The sequence below is a fragment of the Amphichorda felina genome, assembly GCF_050947745.1.
Source record: "Amphichorda felina strain 45539 chromosome Unknown scaffold_4, whole genome shotgun sequence".
Lineage (NCBI taxonomy): Eukaryota > Fungi > Ascomycota > Sordariomycetes > Hypocreales > Bionectriaceae > Amphichorda > Amphichorda felina.
In genome coordinates, this window is record NW_028145046.1 from 2,228,550 (window position 1) to 2,252,500 (window position 23,951).

Below are 23,951 nucleotides of genomic sequence, written 5' to 3' on the forward strand. Positions count from 1 at the left end.
TTTTGGAGGATTCGGTGTCTTCGGTGACTCGGCCACCGACACACGGGCGACGTTGGCTGACCGGGCCGAGAGGCGGCATCACCGGCATGCAGCCGTGAATGGTGATGGGTCCCCGGATTGAACAGCAACGTAGCCCATGTGAGCATGATCCATTAATACTGGTACGCATCGACTCAATACAACAGAAGATCGACCCTGCAAAGTTCCTTGCGTCCAACCTGCATCCAACTTGCATCCCTTCCAGTCTAAGCCGCCCCAGTAGTCAACTTGACTCTGTTTTCAACAATCGCTGCAAAATGGTTCACCCTAGCGAAAGGGCAGAGCCCATTGCCATCGTAGGAAGCGCCTGTCGTTTTCCTGGATCCGCAAGCTCTCCCTCAAAATTATGGGCACTCCTCTCAGAGCCTCGAGATCTCGGCTTCGAGATCCCCTCAGATCGATTCGGCAAGGGCTTCTATCACCCAAATGGTGCCCATCATGGAACCACCAATGTACGACACGCATACCTGTTGGAAGAAGACATCCGCGTGTTTGATGCTGCCTTTTTCAATATCCATTCCAAGGAAGCGAACTCGATCGATCCGCAGCAGCGGCTACTCCTAGAGACGGTCTATGAAGGTAAGTTGACTTTGCAGCCGGTCACGGATTTCCAGCTGATTTTCTTTCCCCTTTCCAAGCCATGGAAAGTGGCGGTCATACCATCGAAGGGCTCAGGGGCTCCGACACAGCTGTTTACACTGGCACAATGAGTGTTGACTGGATGGACCAGAGCGTCAGGGACTTTGACACCATTCCCCAATATCTGGCCACGGGGTCTAATCGGGCCATCATCTCCAACCGCGTCTCCTACGTGTTTGACTGGAGGGGGCCCAGCATGACTATTGACACAGCATGCTCCTCTAGTCTGATTGCCGTGCACCAGGGAGTGACGGCCCTCCGTTCAGGAGAATCGCGTGTTGCCGTGGCGTGCGGTACTCAGGTCATTCTCAACCCAGAGCAGTTCATTGCGGAAAGCAAGCTGCAAATGCTGTCGCCGACAGGCCGGTCACGCATGTGGGACAAGGATGCCGACGGCTATGCTCGGTATGTGCATCTTCATTTTCTGAGCTCTCATCAGTGATGGAAGCTATAATATACTGACTCTGGTTTCTCACAGTGGTGAGGGCACGGCTGCGATTATAATGAAGAGGCTCAGCGACGCAATCGCAGATGGGGATCACATTGAGAGCATTATTCGCGAGACAGGCACGAACCAAGACGGCCGAACCCCCGGCCTCACCATGCCCAGTTCAGAAGCGCAATCTGCACTGATACACACGACTTACAAGAGGGCTGGGCTGGACCCGGTCAACAACCCGCGTGATCGACCTCAATACTTCGAGGCCCATGGCACCGGCACCCAAGCAGGCGACCCCAGGGAAGCTGGGGCTATTTATGAGTCGTTTGGTCGTCATATCCCTGCTTCCGAAACCCCTTTATACGTGGGGTCCATTAAGACCGTAATTGGTGAGTGATTATGGCTCCCAACTTCCCAATCTCTTGATCCAGATCTGCGCTATAGCCCAGGTCTTGATATCTAACACTACAAGACATTCAAGATCCATTATTGGACAGGTTTAGCTTACCATATCTCTCACTTAGGTCATCTTGAGGGCACCGCTGGTCTTGCCGGTCTTCTCAAAGCCTCAGCTAGTATCCAGAATGGATACATCGCACCCAACCTTCTCTTCAAGACCCTGAACCCGAAGCTCGAGCCCTTCTACAAGAGCCTGCAGGTACCGACAGAATTGACGCCTTGGCCTGAAATCCCAGAAGGAGTGCCCCGTCGTGTCAGTGTCAACAGTTTCGGTATGTTGCCTTCCGATACTCCACCCTCTGTGTCAGTCATTGACCCTTTCAACTTTGAATAGGTTTCGGTGGCAGCAATGCACACGCAATCTTGGAACAGTACTCCAGACCTACCGAACCTGGAACTTCCACTTCTTCCGATGTCACGAATTTCACACCATTCGTCTTTTCCGCCGTGTCTGAGGGTTCTCTGGTTGCGCAACTGCAGGCCTACTCAGAGTATCTCAAAACCCACAGCAACATCAACCCCTACGATCTAGCCTGGACATTACAAGCGCGGAGGAGTCACTTCCCCCTGAAGATTGCCTTCTCCGCCCTTACAATTGAGCAGCTGGTCAAGAAGATTGATGAGAAGCTGGAGACGCTCAAGACGAAACCGGGCACCACTCTGGGAGTCCGTGCAAGCTCCAGACAGACTACCGTTGCGCCTCGCATACTGGGCGTCTTTACTGGTGCGTAAACTTCTTGCGTATTTCCCTTTCTCTTTCCTGGCCGAGGAGTAATTGGGGCCACTGGAGCCAAACACTATAACCATTGTTTGGATTTCCTAAAGCAATCAGAACTGACGTTGTCCAACTTATAGGTCAGGGTGCGCAGTGGGCATCCATGGGAGCGCATCTAATTCGCTCCTCCGAGTTTGTGCGCCAGAGAATCCTGGACCTCGAGAACTCTCTGGCCTCTCTGCCTGCTGCCGATCGGCCAGAATGGAGCCTCACGGAGCAGATACTTGCTGGGAAAGAGACTTCGCGCCTCTCCGAGGCCGCCTTCTCACAGCCTCTTTGCACCGCGATCCAGGTTGCTCTGGTGGACCTCCTCCGTACCGCTGGAATCAACTTCACTACCGTGGTAGGCCACTCGTCTGGTGAAATTGCGGCAGCTGTACGTATACCTTTTATTTCCACCCGCTTTATTACTTGCCCCAAGACAATCCCAGGTATCACGGCAATACTTTAATGGTACAACAATGCTGACATTGTGTTTTCGCAGTATGCGGCCGATTTCCTCTCAGGCGAAGACGCCATCCGCGTGGCCTACTACCGAGGACTGTACACATCCTTGGCCGATGGCGGCAGCGGCCAGAAGGGTGCCATGCTTGCGGTGGGCACTTCTTGGGAGGACGCACACGAGCTCATCAACCTGCGGACCTTCCGGGGCCGCCTTGCTGCCGCTGCCCACAACTCCCCAGCGAGTGTGACTCTGTCCGGCGACGCCGATGCCATCGCCCATGCCAAGAGGGTCTTTGACGAGGAGAAGAAGTTCGCCAGGCTGCTCCAGGTGGACCAGGCCTATCACTCGCATCACATGCTGCCATGTGGTGACAAGTACGTCGAGGCCCTGAAGGCATGTGGCGTCCGGGTCAAGAAGGATCGCAACACCTCTTGCGTTTGGTACTCCAGCGTGAGTGGCAGTGACGAGCCGGTTGCTCCCGTCGACGAGATACAAGACGAGTACTGGAGGGACAACATGACCAAGTCGGTCCTGTTCGCAGAGGCTGTGGAGAACGCTCTCGCTTCGGATGACCAGATCAATGTCGGTCTGGAGGTTGGTCCCCATCCGGCACTCAAGGGCCCCGTGGCACAGAATGTTAGCCATGACCGGTCCACTCCTCTCTCGTACAGTGGTGTCCTCAGCCGTGGCCAGAACGACGTCGAGTCATTCGCAGACAGCCTTGGCTTTGTCTGGACACAACTGGGAGCTGCCGGTGTCGATTTCCAGTCTTACGCAAAGGCCGCAGCAGGTTCGAAATCAGTACAGCCCCGGTTGGTGACGGGTCTGCCTCTTTACCAATGGAATCATGGAAAATCCTACTGGAGCGAATCGCGCCGATCTAGGAAGCTTCGTTCCCGGTCAGAGCCAAACCATGAGATCCTGGGCAGTCTTTCACCCGACTCTACACCACAGGACATGCGCTGGTCGAACATTCTCAATGTATCAGAAATGCCGTGGCTCACCGGGCATCAAATCCAGGGGCAGATGATCTTCCCAGCCGCTGGATATGTCGCCATGGCGATTGAGTCGTCCAAGATTCTTGCGGCTGAGAAGAGTGTCAAGACATATGAGCTCCATAACTTGTCCATTCCTCGAGCAACCGTCATTGACGATGCAGAAAATGCCAACGTCGAAACTCTTGTCACGCTGACAAAGATCCAATTCCACCAGGACGATACAGCAACTGCCGACTTCTGTTGTTACGCACTACCCGTCACCGGCACTGGATCGAAGCAAGAGTTGACGACCAATGCTACAGGCACCGTTAAGATAGTGTTCGGGGAGCCGGATGTTGACGCCCTCTCCTCTACACCTGTGGAGGACTTCAACCTGCGTGGAGTTGACAGCGATGAGTTCTATGAATACCTTGCCACGCTTGGGTACGGCTACACAGGTCCATTCAGGACATTGTCATCGACACAGCGTCGCCTTGGTCATTCCAGTGGCCTGATAGACACTTACGAGTATGCGGATTCCGAGCCTTCCAGGTACCTCATTCACCCCAGCACCCTCGATGTTGCGTTCCAAGCCTCGATTCTTGCGTACACATCGCCAGCGGTAAGTTGCAACTCTCCAATTTATCCTTATTTGTTCTAAGCACTGCGGATTCTGATATGTTTGACAGGATGAGCGTCTTTGGGCCCTGCACGTCCCAACCGTTATTGGAACTATAAGGGTTAACGCAGCAACGTGTGCTTCGCCGCTCCCTGCTGGGTCTCGCATCCCGGTGCATTCCAGCCTCGAAGACTCGGAGGCCTTCTCTGGGTTCATCGAGCTGATGAGTGAAGATGGCCAGCACAGCATGGTCCAGGTCGAAGACTTGGTGATCAAGCCGCTGGCTCCGGCGGCAGCGTCAGACGACCGTGTCATGTTCACTCATACCAAGTTTGCTTCAGCCGTGGCAGATGGAGCTGTCGCCTCAGATGGTCGACAGCCTTCCTCCTACGAGCTTGATTTGAGCATGGTCTGCGAAAGGCTCTGTTATTTCTACATTTCAAGGTGGGCTGCCGAACTCACCGATGAAGAGTGGAAGAACGGCCCGCCGCACTTCCTCCATCTTCGCAACTGGGTAAAGCATGGTAAGCTTCTATTCATACCATTCAGCTGCTTAGCCATGGTTTCCTCCAATTCGTTCTTGATAGGCGCTGATGCTAATCTTGAACGCAGTTCTCCTCAATGTCTCCAAGGGTAAAAACCCACATATCAAGAGGGAATGGTCAAAGGACACTCCCGAATTCATCGAGAAACTGATTGAGCCATACCGCGAGGATGGTAATGTCAAGATTATTCTCGCTGTGGGCGACAACTTGCCCGCCTCCGTGCGAGGCGAGACGACCATCTTGGAGCACATGATCAAGGACGACATGCTTGAGCAGCATTACAAGAAGAGCTTGGGAGCCGAAGTTGCAAATGAGTTCTTGGCCAACATGATGAAGCAGATCATCCACCGCTACCCACACGCAAAGATCCTCGAGATAGGTAAGATTCAAAAACATGACAATCATATGTGGCAGGCCCTAACACTACTCATAGGTGCTGGAACTGGTGGTGCCACCAAGGCGGTCCTCGAAACCATTGAAGGCGCCATGTCATCTTACACATTCACGGACTTGAGTGTCGGTTTCTTTGGCCTTGCTGAAAAGCTATTCGAGGCATATAGTGACAAGATGGAGTTCAAGGCGTTCGATGTGGAGAAGGCGCCCAAGGGCCAAGGATTCGAACCCAACTCCTACGACATCGTCATCGCCTCCAACTGTTTGCATGCGACTGCTTCACTTGAAACGACACTGGCAAACACCCGAGCGCTTTTGAAGCCTGGAGGTTATCTCCTGATCCTGGAACTCACCATGCCTCTCGAGGTGATTCGCACCAACACCATCTTCGGAGTGCTTCCTGGTTGGTGGCTCGGTGTCGATGATGGCCGCAAGTTGTCACCGACCATTTCTCGCGGCGCTTGGCATTCGCAGCTGCGCAAGGCAGGTTTCTCAGGCATCGACACAATCAACACTGATGTCAGTCCTATTACCTGGCCAGCGTCGGTTGTCGTTTCTCAAGCGGTTGATAACCGGGTACAATTTTTGCGTCGGCCGCTGTCCTCACTGTCCAGTTCGGCCTCTATTTATATCGAGAGCCTTGTCATCCTTGGAAACGGCTCGCTAGAGCTTTCACGGGTAGCCGAAGAGTTGCAAGAACACCTGCAGCGCTTCTGCGGCGAAATCGCCATTCTTGATAGCTTGCCAACCGAGGAAGAGGCGTCCAATTTGGATCCGATGAGCACGTTCATCAACCTGGTGGACCTTGACTCTCCCATCTTCGAGGATATCACGGAAGACAAGATGGAGGGCGTCAAGAGGATGTCTGAAGTGGCCAAGAATATCCTCTGGGTCACGCAAGGTGCCTTGGCAGACGAGCCATACCACATGGCAAGTATCGCCTTCTGCCGTGCATTGCGCACAGAGGCGCCGCATGTCAGCTTGAACAACCTCGACATCGCAGACATAGAGCAGGAGAACATCTCGAAACTTATCGCGGAGCACCTGCTGCAGCTCTATGCCCTTGATGAGTGGGAGCATGAGCCCCAGCCGCTTTTGTGGTCCAAGGAGCGCGAGGCTTTCATCCAAGATGGGAAGATCAAGATTCCTCGAATTGTCGCCGATATCAACCGCAATGCCAGACTGAACTCTGGTAGACGAGCGGTCACGAAACCCGTAATTGAGTCCAGCGACAAGGTCTCGTTTTCAGCACCAAGCGAGGGTTCCCCGGCCTCTCTAGTGAACCAAGCATCCCTTGGTGACCAGGAAAGATCTTTCAGGGTTGAGTCCTCGAGCACCATGGCACTTCAGGTTGCTCCAGGCACTTCCCTGTTCGTTGCTCTTGGTAGAGAAGATGACTCTACAGAGGGTCCCACCGTGTTGTTGTCGACCGCGAATACTAATAAGCAGTCACCGGTTGCGAAGATGACTGTCCCCAACTCCAGCAACATGGTTCGCTCATCAGAAGAGCTTTTGATTCTTGTGGCGAGCGAGTTACTCGCAACCACTCTGGCTGAGAAGCTGTCTTCGAGCGATCACTTGCTGGTACACTGTTCGAAGGAAGACCAACTCCTGGCTGCGGCTTTGTCCCGGCGTATTTCGGACCCAAGTATTCGTCTCAGCATCACATATGACTCGGCAGAAGCCATCGTCGACTCGCCAGGCCCAGTGGTACTCAAGATCAATGACCGTACACCTCGGCACTTTTTGCGGAAGACACTTCGCAACGCAAAGCCTTCACACTATCTCGACTTGACAACTACGCCTTCTGCGGGCCAATATGGGGGACATCTTGGACTCCGTATCGGTCAGGATTTGCCTGTCGGTTGCAAGCGAATTGATGCATCCTCCTTGTTCCAGTCTCAATCTTCGCTGCCTCTCTCATACGACCGAGAACTTTTGGCGGTTCGACTTGAGGATGCGGTCACCAAGGCCACTGCGACTTTGGCTGCTCAGGAAGATTTCCAAAATTTGGTCATTCAGCTTGGCCAGGTTGGGCAGCCATCGACCCAGTACCACGCAACGAGTGCCATTCACTGGCCTTCGGATGGGCTGGTGAAGACCAATGTGCGTGCTCTGGACATCTCGGGCTTCTTCTCAAAGGACAAGACCTATGTCTTGGTTGGTCTGAGTGGTTCGATTGGACAATCGCTCTGTGAATGGATGGCATCAAATGGCGCCGGATGCGTTGTTTTGACGAGCAGGCGTCCTAATATCGATCCAAGATGGATCGAGTCTTTCCAGGGCTCAGGCACCAACGTCAAGGTACTCCCCATGGATGTCACTGACAGCGACAGTGTAGAGAATGCGGTAAAGGTCATTAGGGAATCTTGCCCCCCCATTGCCGGCGTGGCGCACGGAGCCATGGTCCTCCACGATGCTCTCTTTTCCAGGATGTCGGCAGACAAGATGCAGCAGATCATTGGACCCAAGGTCGATGGAGCAATCAACCTTGAGAATGCGTTCAGCGAGGATGACCTTGACTTCTTCGTCATGTTCTCCTCGGTATCGATGGTTTGCGGTAACGCAGGCCAATCCTTGTACGCTGCTGGATGTGGCTATCTGAACGGCTTGGCCAGGCAGAGACGCAAGCGCGGCCTTGCTGGCTCTACCTTTGATATCGGCCGTGTCGCCGGTATTGGATATGTGGAGTCGGCGGCCCAGGTTGTTCGCGATCAGTTGATAGGACTCGGACTCAAGCCCATCAATGAGGCGGATCTGCGCAATGCGTTTGCAGAGACCATCCTTGCTGGTCTCCCACAGCCCCAGGACAAGGACACCCTTCCCGAGGCCGTCGTGACGATGGGCGTGCGCCACTTCCGCGAAGACGAGGACATCAAAGGCCCGTGGTTCACCAATCCCCTCTTCTCACACTGCATCATCGAGAAACCTAAGAATCAGTCTAGCTCTGGGTATCAACGCAAGGAGAACTCGCTTCCCCTGAGCCAGCAACTCGCACAGGTTGCTTCCAAGAAGGAAGCCTTGGACGTCATCATCGGTAAGATTGATTCTTTATAAATATCATCTGTTGAGAAATCACAGTGATTATGCTAACAGCCATCCAGATTCTTTCTCGGATAAATTGGCCGTCATATTGCAGCTTGGCGACCAGGCCATCGACCACGATGCGCCCCTCAACGAACTTGGAATCGACTCCCTGGTTGCGGTTGAAGTGCGAGCGTGGTTCTTGAAGAACCTCAAGGCCGACATCCCCGTGCTCAAGATCATCGGAGGAGCTTCCATCACGGAGCTCTGCCAGAAAGCACTCGAACTCCTGCCGCCAACAGCCCTAGCTGGCATCGACCAGCCAACGACCGAGGCTGCGAAGCCAGCGAAACCCGCAAAGCCCGCTGCCAAGTTGGAGCTGAAACTGCCTCCGCAGCTGCAGGAGGAGGACTTGCTATCAAGTGTCATTACCTTGAAGTCGAATTCGACACCAGGAGATTCATCTCCTACTTCCAAAACAGTGTCGACGGCACAGTCTTCCCTAGGATCTGAGGTGGGCGATGACGAAGTTCCCGTCGCAGAGTCTCCCAAGACTAATGCGAAACCAGGAGCACTCTCCACAATCCGACGACCCCAAAAGATTCTAAAGAGTGTTCCCATCTCCCTAGCGCAGTCTCGATACTGGTTCCTTCAACACCTGCTCGCCGACCAAAGCACACACAATGTCGCCACTTACTACCGCATCGAGGGAGATCTTCGCGTCAACGACCTGACAAGAGCCATACGTCTGGTTTGCTCCAGGCACGAGTCGTTGCGCACCTCTTTCGTGGCAGACCAGATTGCGAAAGGGGGAGCTAGCCAGCAGGTCATGCCCAGCTCCCCACTGCGCCTCGAGTGTAAGAACATCCAATCCGAAGAAGACGTCGAGACCGAGTACGCCAAGATTAAAACATACGAACTCGACATGGAGAGCGGCGATTTACTAAAACTGGTTCTCCTGACGCTCTCGCCGTCGGTCCATTTCCTCCTAATGAATTACCACCACATCATCATGGATGGCATCAGCTGGCAGATCTTCCTTGCCGACCTGGAGAAGGCCTACAACGGCCAACATCTCGGAGCACCTCCACGTCAATACCCCGAATTCTCTGTGGCTCAGCGTGAGGCCTTGGAGAGCGGCGCTATGGATAAGCAGCTCAACTACTGGCGGCAGATGTTCCCTGCCAATGACCCGCCATCTGTCTTGCCACTGCTGCCCGTGGCTCGCGTCAGCGCCAGAACGTCGATGAAGGTATACGATACCCATCAAGTAGCGTTCCGACTAGAGCCCGACCTGTTGGCGCGAGTCAAGTCCTTTTCCAAGGCCAGCGGATCTTCGCCGTTCCATCTCTACCTGGCTGCCTTCAAAGCCATGCTCTTCAGCTTCGTGGACGCCCCAGATCTAACAATTGGCGTCGCTGATGCCGGTCGTTCCGAGCCCAACCTCCGAGGCAGTATTGGATTCTTCCTCAACCTGCTGCCCCTGAGATTCCGCCGTCAAGACAACCAGAACTTTACCGACGCCATGGTCGAGGCTCGAAACATCCACTATACAGCGCTTGAAAATTCTCGCGTACCTTTTGATGTTCTATTGGCCGAGCTGAACGTGGCTCGTTCCTCGCTGTATAGCCCATTCTTCCAGGCCTTCCTTGATTATCGTCAGGGATTCCCAACCAAGCATGCGTTTGGCAATACTGAGTTCGAAATCAAGACAGTCGACCACGGCAAGAGCGCATATGACATCACGTTGGATGTCACGGACAGCGCCGTGGACACAGTTATTATGATCCGAGCGCAGAAGAGTCTCTACGACATGACGGCGACGGTCCTGTTTTCGGAGACCTTTACCCATTTCCTCGAAACCTTGACCAGCGATCCTTCTATATCCCTAAAGGACACTCCTCTCTATGGCGAAAAACAGCGCACCCAGGCTATCCAGGTTGGCCGTGGCCCCCGTCTGCTCTCTGACTGGCCCGCAACACTTCCCCATCGGATCGACCAGGTTGCCCAGGAGAATGGAGACAAGGTCGCCCTCACGGATGGCTTCGGCAATGAGCTCAGCTACAATGACATGATAAACCGTATTGAAGCAATTGCCGAGGTCTTGGAAAGCAAGGGGGCCGGCAGCGGATCTCGGGTGCCCGTCTTCCAGCAAGCAGCGTCAGACTGGGTATGCTCCATGCTCGCCATCATGCGAGTGGGTGCTATCTATGTACCGCTGGACCTCCGGAATCCTCTGCCCCGTCTCGCGTCCGTTGTGAAAGACTGCGAGCCGACAGCAATCCTCGTGGACAATACTACCTTGAACGATGTGCCGCAGCTTGGTGTCGATGGCGCCCATGTCATCGATGTCACTACTGTCGGTTCCAAGGCTTCGGCTCACATTGAAAACCGCGCACAGGGATCCTCGCCAGCTGCTATCCTCTACACTAGCGGTTCAACTGGTACACCAAAGGGTATCGTGGTCACGCACTCGGGTCTGCGCAACGAGATCGAGGGCTACACGAAAATGTGGAAGTTGGGCGCTGAGCGTACTCTGCAGCAGAGCGCATTCACATTTAACCATTCCTCGGATCAGTAAGTGCCAAACACTCCCCATCCAAAGATACAGATTTTTGACCTGTGACTGTCTAGGATATACACGGGTCTCACCAACGGTGGCAGTGTACACATCGTCCCATGGAGCGCACGCGGTAACCCTCTTGAAATCACCAAGATTATGCACGAACAGTCCATCACGTATACCAAGGCAACTCCATCTGAGTATCTGCTGTGGATGCAGTACGGGGGAGATGCGCTTCGCCTTTCATCAGAGTGGCGTTCCGCCTTTGGTGGCGGCGAGAGCTTGACTACCATTGTCACTCAAGAATTTGCCAAGCTTGATCTTCCAAACTTGCGTTTCTACAATTCCTACGGTCCTACGGAGATTTCCATATCGTCCACCAAGATGGAGATTGCGTACCGCGAGAAGCAAGAGCTGGAGAGCATGGGTCGTATCCCGTGCGGCTACTCCCTGCCCAACTACGATACCTACATCGTCGACGAGGAGCTGAGGCCGGTCCCCATTGGAAGCCCTGGTGAAATCTGCCTGGGTGGTGCCGGTGTATCACTTGGTTACTTTAAAAACCCAGAGCTGACAGACAGGCATTTCGTGCCTAACCCCTTCGCCACGCCCGAAGACATCGCCAATGGCTGGACACGCATGTACCGGACGGGTGATATCGCGCATCTGCGTGAAGACGGTGCCATGGTGTTCCACAGCCGCATCGCAGGCGACTCGCAAGTCAAGATCCGGGGTCTGCGCATCGAGCTCAGCGATATTGAGAGTAACATTGTGGCGGCGGCCGACGGGGCGCTCAACGAGGCTGTAGTCACGCTGCGAGAAGGCGACCCTGAGTTCCTGGTCGCCCATGTGGTATTCGCGCCCAACCACGGCATCGAGGATACAACGACCTTCCTGGAGCGGCTGCTCAGCAACCTGGACGTACCCCAGTACATGGTCCCCGTGGCGGCGATTGCCTTGGACAAGTTCCCGCTTTCTAACCACTCCAAGGTGGACCGGAAAGCGATCAAGGCGTTGCCGCTACCCAGGAGAACGCAGGCAGCGCAACAGCAGGAGGATGAAGAGCTCAGCGAGACGATGGTGCAGCTGCGAGGCGTCTGGCGTGAGGTTCTGGGCAAGATCAACAAGGACCTCGGGCTTGACATTGGTCCCTCGACCAGCTTCTTCCTTGTTGGCGGCAACTCGCTCCTGATCATCCGCCTTCAGTCCCAGATCCGCATCACGTTCAACGTTGCCTTGTCTCTGCACGATATCCTCGGCGCCAATACACTCAGCGAGATGGCACACAAGATTGACGAGTCGGCGAGTGTGGCTCCCCTTGACTGGGATGCTGAGACCGCGCCTCCCACCACCCCTTCGTTCCTCGACAAGGTTTCCAAGACGCGCGATGTGGCTCAGGAGAAGAAGACGGGCAAGACGGTCGTCGTCACAGGCGGGACAGGTTTCCTGGCGAAATATGTCATCCCACAGCTGGCAGCCCGGCCCGACGTCGAGACAATCCACTGCGTGGCTGTTCGAGATCCCGCCAAGCTAAACCACTCATCGCCCAAGGTAAGATGCCACGCTGGCGACCTCTCGATGCCACTGCTGGGGCTCAGTGCAGAGGACTTTGCCGACCTGGCGAGCCAGGTAGATGTCATACTACACATGGGCGCCGCACGCTCTTTCTGGGACAACTACAACGTTCTGCGGCCCAGCAACGTGCATCCGGCCAAGGAGCTGGTCAAGCTGGCTGCTCCAGGGAAGGCCCCTATCCACTTTATGTCGACCGCCGCCGTCTTCGGTGACAATAACCACAGCATTGACAGCGTCTCGGCCGCTGACAGCGCGCCGGCCCTTGACGGAACGAACGGATACACGGCGACGAAATGGGCCAGCGAGCGGATCCTCGAGCGCTCTGCAGCCACGCTCGGAGTTCCCTCGTCCATCTACCGATTCGCCCCCGCCACGACCAGGGAGCCTGCGTCCACAGAACTCCTGGACCTGTTCGCGCACTACGTGGACGTGACCAAGGCGATGCCCGACGCAACCGGCTGGGCCGGGAGCATGGACATGATCCCCGCCACGCAGGTCGCGAGCTGGCTCTGCGAGTCTGCCCTAGCCAACACGGAGAACGGCGGGACCAGCTTCACGCACTATCCGGGCCAGGTCAGCGTCTCGGTGGGCGAGCTGATGTCGCGCCTCGAGGGGCAGATGGGCGAGCGGGACGATCTCACTCGTGTCCCGTTGCTGAGGTGGACTGGCGTCATCAAGAGGGCTGGGTTTGAGTATTGCATGATGTCCCATGAGGCCAGTATTGAGAAGGAGGCTAAGCTGGAAATGCGGAGGTGATGCTGACAATGGAGGATTTTGCATTGTAGTTTATTATGGTGTGGTTTATATTTCTTTTCTTTTCCAGTAATAGTAATTGTCTCTGTTTGTACTCGAAGTTCTATATACTCTTTCGTCAATAGTTGTCTATACTATAGATGTTCGATCTTACTGCTTCGTGTATGAGCCCTCAGCCGCTGGGCGAGAGCGAGCCATGCCAACCCCCCTATTTATAAGACTATATACTCGTAACGTGCCAACGCCTACAGATTCTTTTTGGGGAAAAACAAACCACGCTATTCAAATAATCTACCTACATGCGCCCTGAGCATCCAGTCCAACAACACTTAAGAATCATCATCATCTTCTGTTACCCATCCGCTGCATCTCCACGTCGAAGTAGTCATCACGGCCGCCACCACCAGCAGCAGCGTCATCATAGGGATTGCGTGATCCGCCGGGCGCATAACGGCCGGAAGAAGCGTAGGCATTGGAACCATACGGCCGGGACCTGGATGCGCTAGGGCCGTCGCCATCGCTGTGCGACAGAGACGGCTGCACCGACACGTCCTCGCGCCCGTAGTCGACCTCTCCGGAGCGCATCCCACGGACCTTGTCTCCTCCCTCCTCCACTGTTGAGAAATTATCCTCCTCCTCGGAGGCATAGCCCGTCCTCCCCACGCCGGCCCAGAAGGCGCGGTCGCTCCCGCGGGGTCCCCATGTCCAGCCGGCGCCCCCCGACACGGGGAGGTGGTAGTACCGGAAGCAGTATATGGCGGGGACCAGGCCGATGAGGTACCCGAACAGGATGTCGAAGCCGTGGTGGCGGAAGTCGAACCAGCGCGAGGCGGGGATGTAGACGGACAGGGCGAGGGGCGCGATCACCACCGCGAGGAGGTACAGCGGCGGGGCGGCGGCCTGGCTGCGCAGCGACCGGAGACCCGTGCTGTTCCGCCCGTAGATGGGCCTAGGGGGTGCGTAGGTGGGGGACCCGGAGCCCTTCAGCCTGTCGTGGAGGGGATCGGCGGCGACCATGTGCGAGGGGAAGGCGGCGGCGCTGGAGGAGGAGCTGCTGCCATGGAGGACGTAGGGGATCGCGACGGCGAACTTGCTGGCGAGGAAGAGAGAGAGGTAGACGAGCCCTGCGGCGGAGGCGGACGAGTGGCCGCTGGGGCAGCTCCGGAAGCCGTCGTCGAGCAGGTCCAGGTCCTGCTGCTGGCAGATGGACGCCGAGTAGAGCCGGCCGGCCATGGCCTCGCCTGCGAACCCTCCCACGGCGTGCTCTGCCGCATTGTCTAGGTCGGGCTGGCAGCGGTCTAGGAGGTCCGGGCGGGGCTTGCCGAGGAGGTTCTTCATGCCCTGAGTGAAGAAGAAGGCAATGATGTTGGAGGCGACGAGGCCCATCGTGCCCGTGTGGAGCTCCCACAGCTTGCGCCTCCAGACGAGGGATGCGGGCGTGTGTCGAGGGGTGGTGGCGCCTGGGACGAAGACGAAGGTGACGATGAGGATGGTGAGAAAGGGCAGGGCCCCAATAAAGACGCCCAGAAGCCAAAGTGGCACCGTCTCGGTCTCGCTATAAGGCAGTCTAGGACAGATAAGGTCACTCGGCCACTTTGGAGAAGGAAAGGGGGTGACGCAGCACGAGGGTTGACGTACGAGATATTGGGATCGGTGAGGGAGAAGGGGCGCTTCTGAGGCTTGAGGTCACCGATGAGGTAAGAGACGATGCCGACGGCGATGAGGACGACCCAGTCCAAGACGTAGGAGAGAATGACCTTGACGGACACTTTGTGCCGCCGCAGCGTCGTAGCGTCACCTTGTGAGACTGGCATCTTCTGGTAGGGACGATGGTCCAGTTGTTGCTCCATAAAGCCCAAGCAAGGGCAAAGGTCGAGAGTGAAGACGATGGTCTCGCGTGGGAACTAGGGCTTAGCGGGCAGTTCCCAGCAGAGAGTTAAATCGTACGGGAGGGAAGACTAGGTACTAGACAGTCTGGACTGGTGATGAATGCCGCAGTATATCCATATGCCTTGTCACAACATATTCTGTATATTCCGAAACTCAGCGGATTGAGTGACTAGACTCAGCCTCGATCATGATGAATTGTTAGTCGACAGCATCCGCAACGTGACGTACGCCAGCGCGTCATCACTCGAGTCTTCGCTGGACAGGAGAGCTCAAGACTTTTCTATGGCTACGCACGACGAGATTTCATGAGGCCCTACGGTATAGTTACCTACTTTCCGTGCTGCGCAGTCTGGGGGAATTTCCGTAGTCCTGGCGAAATTTCCGTAGTTGGGGAAATTTCCGTAGGAGGGAGACAAGATCAGTGTCACAGCAAACGCAGGTGGTTTAGTCAGTGTACTTCATACAGCCAAGATACCTTCTATCTAGCGAGGTACAGCAGCCGCGAGCTCTCTTATACGTATGTGATCTTTCACACATGGCAAGAGTCCGGTTTTACATCGAAATACTTTATAGAGGCCTTGCCAATATAGCGTGGAGGAGCATTTAGGTTATCAATACCCTTGGTCTCCTAGGGCTGTGAGCCTGTCCCACTTGGCAAGCCTGAGCGACACAGGTTGACAAGCCCACTTGTTTTGAAAACTTCCGAAAGTCCGGGGAGAAAAGCTTCAACTTACGCAAGCAGAGCGATCCGGAGTTAGAAGCCCATTTCTTATCTCCTATGCCAGTAGAAGATCATGACCCCTGTACGGATCGATGCCGAGCCATCGATCGCCCACCGCGCCAAGTTGTACCACCCTCCTCTGTGCCCTTTGCCCTCTAAGGCTCCAAGTATAGACAAGAGCCACTAGACAGCCCGTGGGTGAACCCTGAGGAGAAAATGTTCGCGTTCCCGCGACAATAACTGTCGCTATAGGCTTCGCGGTCCGGCCCGGTCCATGCCATTTGTCCTGGGCGTATGCAAATTATCCAACCAAGTTTTTTTCGAGCAGAAATAGTGACGCAAAAGATCTTCTTGTACAGATTGGCTCCGGTCTTTAGGAAGCCCCTATTCCTATCCTAATAACATTTGCGCTAGCCCAGTAGTTGGTTACCTATGTACATTGACGATATTGGTATTATCCCCCCGAGACACCGTACATGCTATCCCGACATGAACCCAAAGGTGAAAACAAAATGACATGCCTAGGCACGAGCCTGGCTATTCTTCCCCGCGGTACTCTGACTGTTGCTCTGGAAGCTCTGCGCGCCTCCCTCCATGCGTAACATCCGCCTACTCCCGTCCTCATCGTCCTCAGCGTCGCTCATGAAGCCGTGCAGCTCGAAATCTTCAGTCTCCCTGTCATGGCCGTTCTCGGCGTCGTGTCTGTCGACGTCGTCCTTGGTAAAGGTATTGACGCAACCCCACGCGGGGGGACGACGCCATCGTAGAATCCCTAGGAGCGGCCGCTCCGTCGGAGCCAGATCCGGCTGAGGATGATGATGGAGATGAGGGCTCCGTAGGCGAAGAAGGCGCTGCCCATGATGAATTGCGTGGCGCACTGGCATATGTAGTCGCCCTGACAGGAGCCCAGCGCCGTGATGCCCCCAAACAGCAGCTGGGTCCATGCCAAGACGGTCATGGCCTTCCCCAGGACCGAGTGACAGCGTCTGGTCAGTCTGCTAATCCACTCATTGGTGCTCTTCTCATGGTTCCCTTTGAGGTATAGTCGCTTGAGGAATATTCCCAGGACGACCTGGGTGGCGAGCAGGAACTGGAGGATCCAGGCAAAGGAGGCGTGGACGCTGTTGCCCGAGGAGTGGCGGCTGGTGTGGGCGCGACCGAGGAAGAAGCCCATGATGGCGAGGGCGGTGCCGAAGATTTGGGTTGGGACGTGCCAGTAGGATTTGCTAAGCTGTTTTGTTCAGATGTTAGTTTGTTTGCGATCGTGACTGATTGATCTTGTTTGACAAGAAAGGGCTTACACCAAAGACTACGCCGATGGGAAAGATGACTCCGTAGGCGAGTAGTTGGATGAACATGTGAATCGATATGATTGCGCCCTATGTCCCCAGACCCGTCAGTTCTACTCCAGAAGAATGGAAGAATCATGTTTCATCGCACTTGCAACTCACCAGCGGCTCAGCCGAGACTGTCTCACCCTTCAGAACCTTGAGTTCGCCACCAAAGTAGTGGTCTGAGGCCGTGCCAGCGGTCCAAAGCGCCGCAGCGGAGAAAAGCAGCCTTGTCGCCATGGTCATCGCTTTGCGACGAGGCTCTTCTGCCTCCTTGCACGTTATTCTGAGCAAAAGAAGAAGAATCCAATTGTCCCGTGATGGTGCGAAAGAAGGGGGGGGGAAGAATCAATCAATGTCGGGGAGAGCTAGTCGTGCAGGCGACATGTAGGCAGGGGCTGACAATCTGTTGGTTCTCCGAAATTTCCACGGAGTGTATGCGGAAGTTGCTGAGCCTATTTTGATACAGACCTTGTAAAGCGGTAAATGACTGTGATTACTCTCTAACATGCCTCAAAAATGGAATGAAATAAATAGACACGAGAGTTTATTCTCCTTTTTCTGGCTGAATTTCAACGTCTACTTCACGTCTCGCCATCAAGCGTCTCCCCCAACCCTCCCACCTCAAGCCCTGCGGCCCAGTCCCTGCACCCCGTCGTGAGGCCTCCGCCATCTTCTTGGCAGCATGGTCAGGCCCATGCAGCCGCGTCAAGACCCTGGCCGGTGGATATAACCCCAGGCGAACCCGTGGGTACAACCCCCCGTTCAGGTTCTTTGTGGTGCTGGGTGTGCTCTTAGGCATGTACAGGTGTGTGTGCTGCCAAGGTACTAATGGAAACTAGAGGCATATTCTAAAGCTTGTGCATTCTATGACGTCGTAGTCTAATTAATCATTAATTGTGCAGTCTATAGTGTATCCGTACTCCGTACAAAGCACACAAATACACACATCAAGACGACCCCTCATCTCGATGCCCAACCCTTGAGAGCGAGCAGACCTATGATCCAAGCCATGAGGATCCCCGTGAATCCCATCGTCACAGTATACAGAGCCATAGGGTCCACGCCAAAGTGTTCCATCCCTTCAACAGTATCGCGGGACTACACCGTGTGTGTCAGTGAATAAGCTTTACGGGAAGAAACCTGCGGAGAGATCATACGCTTGCCATGAAGAGGATCCCACCAGAAATGAGACAGAACGACATGAGAAGCTCTGTAGGCGGGCGCGACGGCGACGTAGAGGTCGGGGGCTTCAGATACATGATAATGTAAGTAAGCAGGCGGGCGACCGAGGCCGCACCCAAGAGATTGCCCCATTGCTTGTGGACCATTGTCGAGACCATGGAAGCCTGCTCGTGAGACGACATAGATCCCCCCATGAGGAAGATGACCAAGGCTGGCAGCGGATTCAGCGAGATGCCGTTTGATTTGCGTTCAGTGCGCTCATCGGTCGCCTCGTTCGACCAGGCAGGCATGGTCTGCGTGTGTTGCGTTGCCTTTTTCCCACCAAGGCCTTTGACCCTGACGTACTCGACCAGCATACCGCACTAAACAGACATCATTAGCCAAGAGGGGGGTGCTGGTACCGCTGGAACAAGAACTCACCAGGCCTCCACCGATGAACAGAACGGTGATGGCGGCGTGCTCCAAATCGCGCGCTGACCACGCCTTGCCCCAACTTGACAGATGCTCCAGGAAGATGTTGGTGGACCCGTAGAAGAAGATCAACGAGCTCTCGACAAACTCAGAAGACAGCCAGAACTGCCTCTTCGAGTTGCCAGGCCGATTATTCCATGCCTGAGCGAGTGTCATGCGACGTATTAGCGTTTCAAAAGTCCTTCTTCTTCGGCTTCAAGTCCAGGCCCCATAGAGTGGCTAGCCATCTTACTTACCCATCCCAGTTCTGCAAAGCACCCGCACCAGCGGCCGAGATTAAAGATGCCGAGCCAGAAAAAGATGCCACCTTTGATCCAGTGGGCGATGCCGTTGAAGATGGAATGTCCTTGCTGCGAGGCAGCGGTCAGATTTTGCTTTCACGCACAAGGGTTTGTCCCGGGCGCATCTGCACTTACAAAGAATCCCCCGAAGGTGACGATACCGGTACAGAACGCAACAAATGCCACGATCAATATCGTCCTGTCCATCACATCGTATATGAGGAGCGTGAGTCGCCGCGTCCGTGTCAAGATGGGCCTAGAGAACATCTTGGAAGCCGCGGCGCTCTGGTCGTGGTGTAGGCCCCGGACCGAATCTGACTCCCCGTAGAACGTATCATCACCGCTTGTGAAGCCCGACTCGTGCGGGTCCTCCTGGTACAGCCGTGAATCCGACGATGTGTCGCGGTCCTCGATGCCGGCATGCGTGGCCTCCACGTCGAAGGACCCTTGTCGGGACAGCCCTGACGGGCCTTCGTGGTCTTGCAGGCTGTTGAAGCTCTCCCGCATCGGGGGCATTGTGTATCCGCCGTTTTTACTCTCGTCCCGGCCCGCGAACCTGTTAAAGAGCTTGGTCACTGGACCGACCAGGAGATGGCTAATCTGCGCAGCAGCGATGCCAGTGGCAATCCACCCCACAGCAGAATGCGCACTCCCCGGATACAGTTCTGGCGTCTTTTTCTTGTACGAGACTCCTAAGAGCACTCCAATGACGTTTGTTGCCGTGTGCCCGAGACGAGCGAAATGTGTGTAGCGAGACCCGGCAAGGGATAGCATTGTCGCTGCCCGCCATGCGTCAGTGGCAGATCTGCAAAGTGAAACCAGGAGAGATTTTACCAATTGGCAGGATTATGAGCCAAGCAATGACCATCAACCCTATATGAGCCTGAATTGCAAACTGATGAGCGTCCAAGGTGAAGTATGTTTCCGGATATGACTTTGGGGTTTCCTGGGCCGCATGCGACCCGCCACTGTGAGATGCCATTTCATGATCCGTATGGCCAGACACACCCAGGGCCATGCTCAGCGTGGCCAGAGCGTAGATGAATCTGCTGGATGCCATGCTGAGCGTCTTTGTTTCACTTGGCGGATAAGCCTTATGGGGAGTAGCTGCGCAAGGAGTCCAACTATCGTATCGTATGCTTTAGCAGAAAAGTGATCAAAGCTGGACACCGGCAGTCAGAGAAGAGGGAGAAGAATAAGCTCCGATATCCGCCTTCTGTGACATTTTCCCCAAAGCGTCTGGGGGGATCGTGACGGCCATGGGTATAAACGAATAATACGGTATGCACCATCTATCTGGCCGGCACTTCCGGCCAACGCACCTTGGCGGAAATTTGGACAAGCTGACGAATTGTACGACTCGGCCCATGGCGTGGTCGTGCTATCTGCCACGTCATCCATGGATCCTACGTGCGAGTACGGAGCACTTCAATGTGATATGGGAGGATACTCGGGCGCTTAAAGACTGTCGGTTTGCCTTTTGTCGTCACGATATGCATAAAGCGGTCAGCGTGGGGGGCCCTATCAACTTTCCGGCTGACAGTCCGCGGAAGTTATTTGTTGTACTACTACGTACTAGTATCGGGATATGCACGAGGAGATCTGAAGTAGGGGTCCCCTGTCGGCTACCTGTCAGCTTTCCGGCCTCGACTCCGCGGAAGTTTGAACAGTCCCTATTCGGAGGGGCTGACGCATTGGGCGAGCCGGCACTCGGCCCATGACGCGCGTCCCTCGTGGTGTCTTGGTGTTCTTGGTGTTCTGCGTGTCGTCACCTCCATTGCCGCCACGCCACCTTAATCCATCCTGCCGTATAGGAGAATACCTCCCTACTCAACTGCACAAAAACTTCCGGTTACCTGTTTTTTATTTTCCTTTCGCCGCGCCTCATTTTCCGGACCGGCCCTGCGAAAGTTCCGACATGCCTTTCGGCATCCTGCTCTTGACGGAACATGAAGTGGTCTGCAGGATGGGGTTCCGCCTGTGACCCCTGCGCCAAAGCAAAGACCAGGTGCATTCGCTCTCAGGAGACGAGCGATCCCAAGTGCAACAGGTGAGGCTTCCAAGTTCCGGGCGGCGGCGTCCATCCTGCCCACTCTCCACCGGACCTCCGCGCCCGGAGTCGTGGCCCTTGGGAGCGGAGCAAGCATTCTGATACAGTAGAGCGTACAGGTGCCAGAGCCTCAATATAGCCTGCCCGCAGCAGGTTCGCAAGCTTAGGAAGAGAAGAATCCGCCAGAATGTCTCGTGAGGCGCCAGCATGGTACTACAGAGCAAAAGTATGCGTTGAGCTGATCTGTATGCACCCAGGACCCTGCCAAACCTTGCAGCTCCGCAGCCAGAACACAAGCATGGTGGTGTCAACAATGACAGCAGCAGCACCACAAACGGCCCCCGGAGCCGCGGGGCCCCCTTCCCAGCCGAGGGGGCCAATGCGACAGCGAGTGAGGACTCGCGCAATGACTCTGCACCAGAGTCAGAGTCCAATGTCTACGTCGCCCAGGTCAAGGCCGAGCCTACCGGGGCTTTCAGCGCCCTGACTTCGCTACCAGGCTTCCATCCGTTCCCTACTCCCACCTGTACCTGCGTCTCGGAAACGGACGCCAAGGATGACCCGGGCCCCCAGGAGTCTGACGAAGCCCTTCTCTCGATCTATCGCACGCGGCTGAGTCCTCAATTCCCGTTTGTCGTCATCCCCGATGGGCTCACCGCGGTCGAGCTGGAACGATCCCGGCCATTCCTCGCCAAGGCGATCAGGATGGTGGCCTCGCTACGGCATCGCCGGTCCATGTGGAATCAGAGCAGGCTGCTCTTGCGGGAGATCTCCGACACAGTATTCATGGGTCCCGATAGGTCTCTGGACCTCCTGCAGAGCGTCGTCGTTTTCCTCGGTTTCTTTCACTACTTCTGCTTTGCCCATGGATACTTCAGCAGCCTCGCACATATGGCTTCCAGCATGATTGTAGACATGAGGCTAGATAGGCCACGGGCCAGGCCGGCGCTGAGGAACAGGGGCCTCCAGGGGATTGACCCGGAAGAGCCTAGAGCAATGTCAAATGATGAGAAACGGGCTGTTCTTGCTGTCTGGTACCTCAATTCCAGGTTCGCAGCGCCCCCGATATCCTGCCGGCTATCCTGCCTCTCCTGTGTAATGATAGCTGACGCGACCGTGCCAGTTTTGCGGTGGCATTCAAGAAAGTGAACTCACCGGGCAGGCATTTTACTCGGCACATGGAACGACAGCTCCAGGAACTGCAGGGCGGGCTCGAGTATGAGACGGACAAGGTCCTGGCGCAACTGGTCTGTGTCCAGCGCATGAATGAGATGATCGCCCAACTCCAGCAGAGCGACCAGTCAGTCGATGTGCGGCCGTCTTCGAATGCCTGGGCTGCCAGCCTCGACAACCTCCTGGCTGATTTGGACAACCTACGGTGCTCCGAGGGTCAGCAGAAGCCCCACCGCTGTGCGTAGCTACACATTGTATGCCATCTCGCCAAAGATGTTCCGAAGCTAACACGGCAGCGCAGACCTGGTATCCAGCCATTATAATTTTGCGCTGCTGCAACTTCTGGAGCCGCAGCTATTGGACGCTGACCACATCCCAAATCACGAGGCAGTTGCCGCGCTACACCACACGCCGGACTACTTCCACACTCCCTCGGCAAGCAAGAAGGATGGCGCGGATACGGCACTGAGGGCCTGGTTCGAGGACTGGCTGACCATACCGGTCTGCCACTTCTTCTACATGCCCATGTCCGGGTACCTGCACCTCACGAACACCACCGTGATCCTCCTCCGGCGAGCCAGGCTCGCGCTGCTGGCCCGCCTCCAGCAGGGAGACTCCTATGCCCCCGAGACGGGCATGAATGGCTGCAGCGGTGCCGCTCCCGCGGGGTTCGAAGCCGGCGGCAGCTCGAACGATTTGATGCTGGACCTCCTGGACCGCCTCGCGTCGCGGTTCGAGGAAGCGAGGATAGAAATGGCCGCGGCGCACTGTTCGGAATGGGCCAACGACTTCCTGGACTTGGTCTCGTGGAAGCTCAGGGAAAGGAAGGCGTGTATCGAAAAGTGGATCAACGTCATCTCCAGCAAGGCACATGTCAACGCGCGCAGCGGCGGCGGCGTTGAAGCGGCGGGCGCGGAGAGCCAGAGCAGCCACAGACCCGGCGAGCCCGGCGGGGACGGAGGCGACCTGGCTGGGTTCCAGACCATGGACGAGCCGGGTCTGTGGTTGGAGCCACTCGAAGCACTTCTCATGGGCGGCGGTGATGCTTACGAGAGTTGGTTGTAACCAAGGTGGGCCCCCTTCCTTCTGGCGGGGCAAAACCTGGCTGCGGAGTTCTCGATATACGTCTGGCTACGGAGTTCTCGGTGGTGATAGGTTTGGCTGCGGAGGATGCCGTGGCTTTCGTACATTGGCGCAACTGCAGCCGTCATACAAAGGGACGCTCGTGATTGATACCCCAGAACAAAAAGGTGAAAGACTTTGGCAACAACTACAACAGGATATTCATATTGAGGAAAATTACCCCAGACGCAAGATCTCGTGCAATACACGCATAGCATAGACAAAAATACTTATAAGGTAGAGGGGCCTAGTATAGACCCATCTACGAAAATAGTATAACCTATTGCTATCATGTCCAGGTGACCGTATCGCGCTATTACGAGAACAAAGAGGAACATAACTAGTACTAGGTAGGAATAGCTGCTAGGTATGAGCCACCATCCTAACTAGTATGCCGAGTCAGTGTTACGCAGTAGCGGCTGTTCACCAGGCTCCTTCCATGCGAGTGGCAGCTTTGACGCCCATTCCGGGTAGGTCTTGGT

General features: G+C 55.5%; 5 protein-coding genes across 5 annotated transcripts; 2 read left to right on the forward strand and 3 right to left on the reverse strand.

Annotated features, from left to right (window-relative positions):
• Nucleotides 1-296: 296 nt before the first annotated feature.
• ACO1O0_004488 (putative Hybrid PKS-NRPS biosynthetic cluster) lies at nt 297-13,248 on the forward strand (the record flags this gene model as incomplete). Its single annotated transcript, XM_083193927.1, has 12 exons — nt 297-618; nt 678-1,083; nt 1,157-1,506; nt 1,642-1,848; nt 1,911-2,300; nt 2,432-2,727; nt 2,836-4,395; nt 4,463-4,916; nt 5,005-5,316; nt 5,371-8,367; nt 8,435-10,931; nt 10,989-13,248. 12 exons carry the CDS (start codon nt 297-299, stop codon nt 13,246-13,248), a joined length of 12,051 nt encoding a protein of 4,016 aa, XP_083050875.1.
• A 339-nt stretch (nt 13,249-13,587) lies between these two features.
• On the reverse strand, nt 13,588-15,059 carry ACO1O0_004489 (phosphatase PAP2 family protein; the record flags this gene model as incomplete). Its single annotated transcript, XM_083193928.1, has 2 exons — nt 13,588-14,812; nt 14,884-15,059. 2 exons carry the CDS (start codon nt 15,057-15,059, stop codon nt 13,588-13,590), a joined length of 1,401 nt encoding a protein of 466 aa, XP_083050876.1.
• Nucleotides 15,060-16,628: 1,569 nt separating this feature from the next.
• Nucleotides 16,629-17,427, reverse strand: ACO1O0_004490 (uncharacterized protein; the record flags this gene model as incomplete). The annotated part of the gene is made up of 2 exons (XM_083193929.1): nt 16,629-17,087; nt 17,308-17,427. The coding sequence occupies 2 exons, from the start codon at nt 17,425-17,427 to the stop codon at nt 16,629-16,631; spliced, it is 579 nt and encodes a 192-aa protein (XP_083050877.1).
• A 723-nt stretch (nt 17,428-18,150) lies between these two features.
• On the reverse strand, nt 18,151-19,898 carry ACO1O0_004491 (uncharacterized protein; the record flags this gene model as incomplete). Its single annotated transcript, XM_083193930.1, has 5 exons — nt 18,151-18,288; nt 18,348-18,734; nt 18,793-18,984; nt 19,080-19,193; nt 19,260-19,898. The coding sequence occupies 5 exons, from the start codon at nt 19,896-19,898 to the stop codon at nt 18,151-18,153; spliced, it is 1,470 nt and encodes a 489-aa protein (XP_083050878.1).
• Nucleotides 19,899-21,361: 1,463 nt separating this feature from the next.
• On the forward strand, nt 21,362-23,412 carry ACO1O0_004492 (uncharacterized protein; the record flags this gene model as incomplete). The annotated part of the gene is made up of 4 exons (XM_083193931.1): nt 21,362-21,368; nt 21,452-22,223; nt 22,298-22,584; nt 22,649-23,412. 4 exons carry the CDS (start codon nt 21,362-21,364, stop codon nt 23,410-23,412), a joined length of 1,830 nt encoding a protein of 609 aa, XP_083050879.1.
• Nucleotides 23,413-23,951: the final 539 nt, after the last annotated feature.